The sequence below is a fragment of the Bidens hawaiensis genome, unplaced genomic scaffold, assembly GCF_021521415.1.
Source record: "Bidens hawaiensis isolate Kalapana, Puna unplaced genomic scaffold, B.hawaiensis_p1.1 tig00009159_1, whole genome shotgun sequence".
NCBI classification, from domain to species: Eukaryota; Viridiplantae; Streptophyta; class Magnoliopsida; order Asterales; family Asteraceae; genus Bidens; species Bidens hawaiensis.
Window position 1 is genome coordinate 1001392 of NW_027491673.1, and position 11331 is coordinate 1012722.

General features: G+C 45.6%; 1 protein-coding gene across 1 annotated transcript; it reads left to right on the forward strand.

The window, feature by feature from the left end:
- Positions 1-9826: 9826 nt before the first annotated feature.
- On the forward strand, positions 9827-10900 carry LOC143531352 (transcription repressor OFP2-like). The gene has a single exon (XM_077026666.1). It carries the CDS (start codon positions 9947-9949, stop codon positions 10796-10798), a length of 852 nt encoding a protein of 283 aa, XP_076882781.1. The 5' UTR covers positions 9827-9946; the 3' UTR covers positions 10799-10900.
- The last annotated feature ends 431 nt before the right edge of the window (positions 10901-11331 follow it).

An 11331-nucleotide genomic window follows, 5' to 3' on the forward strand; every position in this document is an offset into this window, starting at 1 on the left:
ATCTTAAGGTGGATTCGTTAGCACCGTTTCGCCTTAAATGCTTCCTGGATGCGTATAAGGGGTACCATCAAATCCACATGGTCGTTGATGATCAGGACAAAACCGCTTTTCGGACGCCCGATGGTACATTTTGTTATCAAATGATGCCATTTGGACTTAAGAATGCCGGGTCCACATACCAACGCCTGATGGACAACCAGTTTCAAGCCCAAATTGGGAGGAACTTGGAAGTCTACATGGATGACTTGGTCATCAAAAGCCCTGATGCAGAAGCGATGTTGAAAGACATCGAAGAAACTTTCAACACGCTCAGGAAGATAAACATGAAGCTCAACCCGAGCAAGTGTGCCTTTGGAATGGAAGAAGGGAAGTTCTTGGGGGTCATCGTCACTAAAGATGGCTTCAGAGCGAACCCTGAAAAGGTCGAAGCCATTATCAAAATGGAATCACCTACTACCATCAAACAGGCTCAGACACTGAATGGACGACTAGTCGCACTTAATCGCTTCTTGGAAAACCACGCGGATAAGTCGTTTCCTTTCGTGTCAACGTTGAGAAACTGTTTAAAGAAAACGCACTTCCGCTGGACACCAGAAGCGGAAGCAGCTTTTCAGGAGATTCGGTCACGCTTGATCGAACTCCCAACGCTCACAGCACCAGAAGCGGGGGAGGGGTTAATCCTATACCTTTCCGCAATAGATAGAGCAACCGGGGCGGTCCTGCTAGTTGAACGGAAAGGCATCCAGATGCCAATCTATTATGTCAGCCGTATCCTAACAGACGTAGAAACCCGGTACTCTACCCTCGAAAAATTTAGTCTTAGCACTTATACACGCTTCACGCAGGTTAAGACGATATTTCCAGGGTCACCCAATCACCATTCTCTCCAACTTCAAACTTGCAAACGTTCTACGCAAACCCGGGTTATCGGGACGCCTAGCCAAATGGGCAATTGAGTTGGGGGAATACGCGATAAAGTATAAGCCAAGACCAGCCATAAAAGGCCAGGTTTTGGCCGACTTTATTGCGGAAGTGCCTGCATCGCGGGAAAAAGAGTGCCAGGAAGAGGCTCAACCCTCTCCAGCACAGGACATCAATGATGTCTGGCGACTCTACACTGATGGAGCAGCCAGTAACGAGGGTTCAGGCGCAGGGCTGAAACTAACCAACCCAGCAGGCCAAGAATACACTTACGCTATTCGATTGGATTTTCCAAGTACGAATAACGAAGCCGAGTATGAAGCATTCTTGGCCGGGCTGAGAATTGCGCGTAAGATGGGAGTGAAACACTTGGAAGCCCACGTGGATTCCATGTTAGTAGCCAATCAAATCAACGGGACGTATACGGCCGTGAACGACACAATGGCCCTGTACCTCGCACAAGCAAAAACCCTTATGCGCGATTTTAACGATTGCAAAGTCATACATGTCAAGCGTAGTGAAAATAAATCTGCGGATGCGTTAAGCAAGCTTGCATCATTAGCCTTCACCCACTTGGGAAAGGACATCCGCATTGAACTCCTCGAGGCACCTTCAGTCCCGCACAAGGAAATTTGTGTCATCCAAACCGGCACAGAAACGTGGATGACACCAATAATAAATTACATTGCGGCAGGTACACTACCAGAGTCAAAAACACAGGCAAGAAAACTACGCTGTAAAGCACTGAATTATCAACTCATCGATGACATCCTTTACAGACGTAACTTTCTTGGCCCACTCTTAAGATGTGTGGACAACCAAGATGCTGACTACCTCCTAAGGGAAGTACACGAAGGCATCTGTGGAGTACACGCAGGTCCACGCACTGTTGTAGCTAAGCTAAACAACGCGGGATACTTTTGGCCGGGGATGCATACGGATGCGCTGGCATACATCAGAAAATGCAAGTCTTGTCAGCTCTACGCACCCAACACGCATCGCCCGAAGAATGAACTTGTTCCAGTCACCTCTTCATGGCCATTTCAGAAGTGGGCCATCGATGTGACAGGCCCATTTCCTACAGCAGCAGGAAATGTTCAGTTCCTAGTGGTAGCCATCGACTACTTCACCAAGTGGATAGAAGCAAAACCCTTAGCCCAAACAACCGCGAAACATATCAAAAAATTTATTTGGGAATTTATTATTTGTTGTTTTGGACTTCCACAGAATTTGGTGAGCGATAACGGCACCAACTTTGCTGACAAGAAGCTACAAAAGTGGCTGGAAGAACTTCAAATCACCCACACTTTTACCTCAGTGGCGCACCCGCAGGGTAATGGTGTGGTAGAAAGAGCAAATAAGAGCATCGTCGAAGGCATAAAGAAAAGACTCTTGGAACACAGATCCGGCTGGGTGGACGAGCTTCCGCACGTCCTTTGGGCAAACAGAACGCTGAAAAAGGCCAGTACGGGAGAAACCCCGTTCAGTCTCACTTATGGCACTGAAGCCATGGTCCCGGTCGAAATTGGTTTACCCTCACCAAGGGTCTTGATTCAGCCAGAAGGCAATGATGCGGAAAGACGGTTAGACCTTATGCTAACCGAGGAACGCAGAGACTTAGCCGCAGTGCGTGAAGAGAACTACAAGCGACAAATGCAAAAGTACTACAACACGCGGGTAAAACTCTGCAACTTCAATGTAGGAGACTACATACTGCGTAACAACGAGGCTTCGAACCAACAATGCCCAGGAAAACTGGCCCCGGTCTGGGAAGGGCCATACATTATCAAAGAAGTTCTGGGAAAGGGCGCATACCGGCTCGAAAGGCTCGATGGAACTCCCATCCCAAGAACATGGAATGGAGCTCAATTACGCAAATGTTATATGTAGATCAATTCCAAACTTGTAAAGGCCTAGAGCCACTTCTAATGGAAATGATTCTCCTTTCACAATGTGTTGATAGCCTTACCTTTATACTTATGAACTTCCCACACTGATGTGCCGGTATTCAACGCATAAATATGGGAAGAAGTCGTTACGTGTGGAAGGCGGCAAAACCCGCATAAACACAAAACGGTAAAAATTTCAAAAGGAAAACATTCACGCAGGTCAGTCATAGGTAAACTTTGGTCATCCCACTAAATGAAAGTGCCGGTCCTAGCCGCACAAATCATGATAGAGGAAACTGAACTAACCTATTGACAACCGCGCGTTGAACGGTTAACTTATTCAAAATGCTTAAAAAATTTCTAATAGAATGAGGAAAACCTCCACGCAGGTCAGATGTAGGCAAAGTTTAGCCATCCTACTAAGTGCAAGTGACGGTCTTACCCGCACAATCACGAACGAGGAAGCAAAACTTCAACCTATTATCTACCACGTTCAAAGGTTAACTTATTCTAAACACTTAGAAAATTTCAAAGGAAAAGATGAGGAAAACTTCCACGCAGGTGAGATATAGGTAAAGTTAAGCCATCCTACTAAGTGCAAGTAACGGTCTTATCCGCACAATCATGAAAGAGGACGCAAAACTTTAACTTATTATCTACCACGTTGAAAAGTTAAATTATCTAAGTACTAAAGAAATTGCTAAGTTAAATCAGAATATGCGTGAAATAAACAAGGCATGGGATTGGCAAATAATCTTTATTCCATCGAAATTCAAATATTACAAAGATTGCTGGGTACATACCCGCATACAAAAGAATCTATACAAAAATAAAAATCTACTCTAATGGTGGAAAGGGATCTTCCGGATCAAGCTTCAGGACCACTTCCACTTGGACCCGCACCATCAGTAGAGCGTGGCGGTTCAAAGAAAGCTTTAAGGATAGCTAGCCCATCATCAGCAGCAGCGACTTCGTTCACCTTCTCCACCACCGGATGCGGGAAGGCGGCATACTGGTTCACTGCTTGGTCATAAACAGCTTCAGTATCCACATCATACAAAGGGAAGTTGGAAGGCGAGATGCCTTTCTCAACAAACCCTAGACCAAGCAGGAAGCCGGCCTTTTCCCCATCCTCATGAGAAGCGTTGAGGGCTGCGCTCATGGCATCGTCGTATGATGTGTCCGTAAAGACTCGATGCACAACCTACAAGAAAAAATACAAGTATCAAAACCTTTTCTATTTACAAAGAAAAGCGTAAAGACATTATGAAGTTAAGCTTACCTGAGACAACGCTTCTCGAAGAAGCCATTCCTTGGCAACCAGAGCCTCTTGGAGGGCGGCTTGAGCTTGGTTACGGGCGCGTTCGGCTTCACTTTTATTGAGGTTGGCAAGCAACACTTCCTTTGCAGCAGCCTCTTCAACGCCCTTTAGCTTCCGCTCAGTGTGATCAAGCACGCCCCTCTGGTCCAAGATCTCTTGGAGCTTCTTGGCGTCTTCCATCGCCAAGGCATCATGAGCCTGTTGGAGCGCCTCTAGTTTGGCTTTAAGTTCCTCATTCTCGAGGCGTAGAGGCTCAGCAACAGCTTCAGCCTTGGTGGCCCTCTCGGTTGCGTTCCGTGCAGTTTCCTTAGCCAGCCGAAGCTGTTCGTTAACAGCTTAGGCAGCCTTGGAACGGGCCTCGAGCCGGGCCTGAACTTCAACCTCGAGGGCTTTGAAGGCCTTCTCCTTTTCCGCAGCCACTGCGGTAAGCCTCCTATTCTCCTCCCGGACAGCCCGCGCCTGAGCTACTTCTTGGATGCGAGCTGCTTTTAACTTGTCGTTTTCACGACAAAGCAGCTCGACGCGCGGCTGCATCCGGGCCAGGAGAACCCGAAGCTCATTGGTTAGCCTACCCTCCTGGTAGCTAGCCATGGCTTCCCCCAACGCACCACTGGGAGCTGCGTGACGAGCCCACTCCACGCACTCCACAGGCGTGCGAAGGGTTGTTCCTCGGCGGATGTCCATCGTGGAACATACACTTCATTGGAATCCGACACTGCAAAAAACAAAAAGCAGTTAGGAAAAGATGATATATGAAAAAAAAAAAAAAAAAAAAAAAGGCCAAAAGAACCCTACGCACCTGTAGGGTCGACAACAGGCCGATAGCCGCCAAACCCATCACCTGAACCCAAGGGAAATCCGTCCAAGAGGTCAGGCAGATGGGAAGGAGGCAGAGGTTGGCGAGAAGCCCCAAGCATACCTGAAGGATCGGCCGTCGTTGCCGATGACGGAGGAGGCATGGTGAAGGCCGCCGCGGTAGTAGAAACCAACGGAGGCGAACTCACCGTAGGTGAACTCACAACCGTGGTCGCCGCTGCGGAGTCCGCAGAAAAAGTAACCGCCGGCTCAGTAACAGATTCAGTAAATATGGCACTGACAGCCGGCGGTGATGTCATCACAGTTGGAACAGTTGGCTCAACGGGATGAGCAACTGAACCAACTGAAGCAGGCGCAGCCGCCTGGGTCGTCGCTTCAGGTAGGCTGACCAAGCCTACCGTCATGGGTCCGGAGGTACTCCTCCCCGCTCCACCCTGGAATGCGGTAGCATCCACGCCTGCACAAAGGAGAAGTATTAATGATGGAAAGCTATGAAGTTAAAAATAAAGGAAGTTTGTACTCACGGGTTTTCTTGAGCCTAAAAGTGCGGACAGGCGGGGACGAACCCGATGGAGCCGGCCTCTTTACGCCGCTCACCGTCGTCATCCTGGGCTCTCCGGAGGTGACAGTCGTCGCAGCCTCCGGAGCAGTGGTCTTATCACCATCAGGGTTCCCCGCCACCTCCTCGCTCTCGGTCTCTGAATCAGACCGAGGCACCGGATCGGCAGTGGAGGCCACCTTCGCCTTCCCCTTCCCGCCGGCAGCCTTCTTCTTCCGCACCAACGGAGGACCATCTGCGGATTCCTCATCAGAACACAAGATTAGAGGAATTCCAGCAGAGGTTTCAGCATTGAGGGGTCGAGGGTTGAATAAGACCTTACCTGGCCGCCTGGCGCTCAGGATCTCGTGGCCTGGCGGGTAGACCTCCACGAACCGATCCGCCGTCTGTTCAAGGATGGGCAACTCGTTCTCATCTAGAGCACGAGTACCCATCCGAGCGGGACTATCAGCCTCCCGCGGATGCAGGAGCGACTGCAAGTCGTTCCCCTCTGAAATAAAAGAAAAACAATTAGAAGGCAAACCTACATAAACAAAGAAGACAGAGCATACCGTAAGGGACAGAGTTCAAACCGTATTCAAGGACGATAGGGATCTTTTGCGCCTCCGCATCCTTCCACACCCGGCTCATCCCGAGCATCACCATCCCGGACTCCGCAAAGCGGTAAACCGGAGATTGGACTCGGGAAATCTTTGAGAACCATTCCGCCTCCTGGTAGTTGGAGGCGTGAAGGCTGGGGAGTGCTTGCCCATTCTTGAACTTCATGGCAAGGGGGATAGCGCGAGCGGAGATATAAAAGAACTCCCGCTTCCATGAACGAAGACTGCGCTCGGTTGCGCAAATCTTCAAACCCTTAATCCGGGTTATCAGAGTATACCACCCCTGGATGCACCTCCAAGAGTAGAAGGTCATCAGGCGGTCGACGAAGGGCTCAACGCCCAGAATCCGGCACACCCACTCGAAGTGGCGAATCTTCGCGATCGCCATCGGGTGTACCTCGGTCAGGTGTACACCGTGCCTCTCCAGAACACGGTACACAAACTTCGTCAAGGGGAACCTAAGATTCCCATAGACAAAGAATGCGGCATATACCCCGATCTTGCCTCTGGGGGTATCATACACCGTCTGGTGAGGTTCAGGGAACTCAGGCTCGAAAGACTCGAGCATGAACTTCCTGACGATGTACTGATATAGATCGACAGGCAGAGCACACTGGCACTCGCCAGCAGTACTCTTGTCATCCTTGTCGGACGTGGATGACGGGTTCTCGGCGTACACCCCAGCCTCCTGGGCTGTAGCCTCAAGATCGTGAGCAGAAGACATCTTGCAGGTATGAAAGAAGAGAACGATTTCAAGAGAATGCTCGACTGAAAAGGTGAGTATTCGCCAGAAATCGTTTTGAAGAAGAGAAAAGTGAAAGTGTGAATTACAAAGGACCCTCTCCCCCTTTATATACTAATCGCAATCAATGCGATGAATTTAATGCGGAAGAGAGAGAAATCGCAGGTGCAGTGAAACTATGACACGTGGCAATAAGCAAGCTGGCAACAGCTGTTGAAAGGACGCGTGTCATTAATTTCGCGGCCACGCGCCCGAAAATTCGCGCCCACGCGCCGGAAAAAGCGCCTGGAATGACCATATACTGTCACGTCGCCATAACTTCCTGCACGTCCTGACACTGTCAGAAGAAACCGTCGGACGACGTTTCAATAGTTTGGACTCTTCTTATCCTTTCACCAACTCTTCGAATTTCAAAATTTCAAAAAGATTCAAAAGCGGGAAAATACCCCTTACCTTGGCAACCAAGTAACTATAAGACAGGTGCGGGTACAGTGTTAAGGCAAAACCCTTCACATACTTAGCACCCGCAGGGAATTGACGCCAGGAATACCTTGGAAGTAAAGTAACCGTAAGACGAGTGCGGGTACAGTGTCAAGGCAAAACCCTTCACATACTTAGCGTTCCGCAGGGAATTCAAACCAAGAAGGATCTTCTGGGCCATGCTTGCGGAAACGGGAATAACATCCCCGCATAGCGGGAACGTCGAGAACTATATTGTTTGAAACTCCAAGATGGAATTGGTGGTTTTAACATAATTGATCACTATGTTCAAAACTACCAAAACCCCATGGAGAATCCACACAAGTGGGACTCAACGCTCCTGACTTGCGAGGAGGTTACAGACCTACCCGCTTCATACCCAAAAATCAAGCAGAAAAGTCGGGAATTTCTGCGTGACATTAGGAAAACCGCGGGAAGAATCCCCACGGAAAACCTTAAAACTAAAAACCCTTTTCAAAACCCCTTGCTAAAGTCCAAAAGTTCACCTCACTTATTAATAATTCATGAGAAGAACATTGGACTGGGGGGACTTGAAGAGGTAGGTCCCAGCAGAGCCCAGTTGGACCCGCAAGACTCACCTTGAAGAGGGACGTCTGCGCAACGACCAACTGCTTCCGCAGAACCCACCATTCTCAGAGATGAAGACCTTACGCGCAGTACGCCAGCTGTTCCCGCAGGGAAAGCCTCCCAATGGTGTACCCCGCTTGTTCCCGCAGTTGCGGATACAAGCCATCAGGGAAGGCTACCCGCACTGATAGCAAGGCTACACGCACAAGGCACTAACTCTTGATACTTCAGTAATGTCACCTGAAGGAATGAGCAAGGCGGGAATACTCCCGCCCAAATGAGCCAGTCCGTATGCTTCTGGAAGATCTTTTGTACTATACCTGCCAAGGTATGGGCAAAACAGACGATCTGACCAAAACAGCCCATGAACCAATCACAGGGTGACAGCTCACCGACAACAGTACGAGGAGGAGCACCCTCTAGTACTGTTTGTCACTATTAGCTGCTGTCTACTCACCAACCCTTACTATGGGACGTGCGTAGCCTACAGTTGGTGGAACAGTGCATAGCCGGCAGTAAAGGAACAGTATACGGCCGGCCTTGTCACTATCGGCCGCAGCCTATCCACCAACCAGCATGGCTTGTGCGTAGCCCACTGTTGGTAGAAGCCGGCTGTACCTTCTTGGAAACCTACCTTCGGCTATAAATACTCCAACACCTTGGAATGGTAAGGACATCATCTGATATCTCATTATCTTATCTTCTCTAGCAATCTCTTAATATACACTTATATTCAAGAGCAATCTAGTCTGATTCTCACGCCGGAGGGTGGTCACAAGGAGGTACCCCCCCTTCTCAGTGACGAGCTCACGGTGTCTGTTTTGAAGGTTATCAGAAGAACCATCTTTGCCGGGTCTAACCCCTCGTGGGAAACATCTATTTAACCCTCAGATTATCCGTAATCTGCCTGGGGTCGATTAGTAATTCGGGAGGTGAAAAAACAGTGTCATGTTTCAATATATATATATATATATATATATATATATACACTAGTATAATCATTTCTAAGTTTTTGAGATAAATGATAAATCAATATTGAAGAAAAAAACAAAATGATGAATATATATTCTTGACTACCTTTAAAATGTTTAATATATATTTCAATTTGACTTAATAATTTTTTAGAAGAGAAAACCTTTCTCTGTATTTACCAAAGTCAATTTAAATGTTTATTTAACCATAAGTCCACAAAACAAATATACATAAAAAGATCATAAATATATTTAAAAAAATAATGCTCAATGATAATATTTTCATAATTAAATAAATAAGCAAGTCGTTTGTATTACCGGTTTATCAGTCAGAACAATGATAAAACCCGATAACATGATAAATAATTATATAAATAACTGATTCAAACAACATATAAAGTTGTGTTAATATTTTATTTTTTTTTTAAGTTGAACAAATTACTAATGATTCACATCTTAGTTAGCAATTTTAATCTTATTGTCAAACTGATTCGAAGGTTCAACCGTCCTACCATAAATAGTCAATCTAAATATGGGCAATTTGTAACGGGTTTTCTAAGTAACTAAATAAGTAGTTGAGATTCATTGTAATAACCCTTAAACTAAATATTCAGGCTAGTAATCCTCCTAACTCCTAGAAACTAAAATTCCTTTTTCGAGATCAACTTAACAAATAACTCATCATTCTGTCTAAAAAACAAAATATGATAACCCAGATTTCTGACACAGAAAAATACTTAAAACCAGGAAAACACCCAGAATTAACCCGGAACAAAGTATCCGGTTAAAGTTACCCTTAGACCAATTGGCAATTCGTACCCAACCTTTCACCCGTTTACGTGTTCCGTTAAACTTTTCCGTCTCACCAATCACTGTTAACGATTTAGCGTTAAAGCATCTTTATTAGCACCCACCTGTGGGGCCCACCTCTTTTTGTTTCTTTGTGTGACTTTTTTACCCTCCACGTCCCCACATGTCTTCCTCCTTTCTATTTATCATAACTTCCTCTCTACACTCCATTTCCGTTCCTTTCCTTTATTCCAACAACATACATTGATTCATGATAATAATGGGCAATTACAAGTTCAAATTCTCTTGGTTTCACTCTTCCAATAAAAAAATTACCAAAACCCAACCCCTCACAACCTCCTCCTCGTCCTCGTCGTTTCAGTTATCCCAACCTTCAATTGACCAAAGAAAATCATATTACTTCACTAGAGAACTAACCGACCCCGTACCTGACCCTACCCGTATTCCCAACCCCCCAAGAAAATCCACCAACAAAAAAAAACCAACTTCCCCAAATCGCCGACAACTGAAATCTCTGGCAGCCGAATGCGGCTGCCAGAAACTAAAGTCGCAGGAGGTCAACTTTCCTGACGACGAAAGCACGTCGCCAGTACCATCCAGTACTTGTACGTGCAAAAGTAACTCGTCAGAAGACTTCGTCGTTTACAGGAAAGTTGACCTCCCGCGGATAATAAAAAAACCCGCGAAGGAAAACGAATTCGGTTCGGGTAAATGGGTTATAGACGGAGCGAGTCGGAGTTTATCGGTTCGGGTAGTGAAGGAGGGTAATACCGGAAGCCCGGTTAAAAAATCGAAACCGAACGGTTACTCGCCAAGGTTAGGGAACCGGGTTCGGGTTAACGGGTTAAGCGGCGGGCGGAGGAGAAGCGGGAGCCGGCGGAGCTTATCGGAAAGTTTGGCGGTTGTGAAAACATCAATGGATCCGGGTAGGGATTTTAAGGAGTCAATGGTTGAGATGATAATGGAGAATAATATTAAGAGCTCAAAGGATTTGGAAGATCTTCTTGCATGTTATCTTGCGTTGAATTCAGATGAGTATCATGACTTGATCATCAAGGTATTCAAACAAATTTGGTTTGAGAGTACTGATGTTAGACTGTAGATGACGAGTCACAAATGTCAAATCTTGTTAACATGTAAATTTTATAAATAATTAAATATGATTATCTTGTATTTTTATTGGACATCTCACTTAAGTAATTGCCTAATTGACAATTTTACTGTTTTTGGTTCAATGATGAAGTGTTAAGATCAAAAATATATATATATATATATATATATATATATATATATTAGAACATCTATCCTCTCTAATAAAAAATTACAAGTTTTGTCACTTGCCACTCTTACATTAAACCTCACCATTTTTAACAAATTTATAATAGTAAAATAATTATTATCATTCTTAAAATTATGCTTCAAATTTGTTAATTTAATATTTAGTTTCTACTTTTTTCCAAACATTTTATATTTATAAAATCTTTTACTTTAAAATTGTTTTAAAAATTATTGCACAACAACCGTATTAATAGTGTTTATGGGTTTATTATTTTTTTATACCGATTATTTATTAAATATTGTAATTTCAAAAACAACTCGTGTTGTACACGGAACTTAAACTAGTTTACAATATAT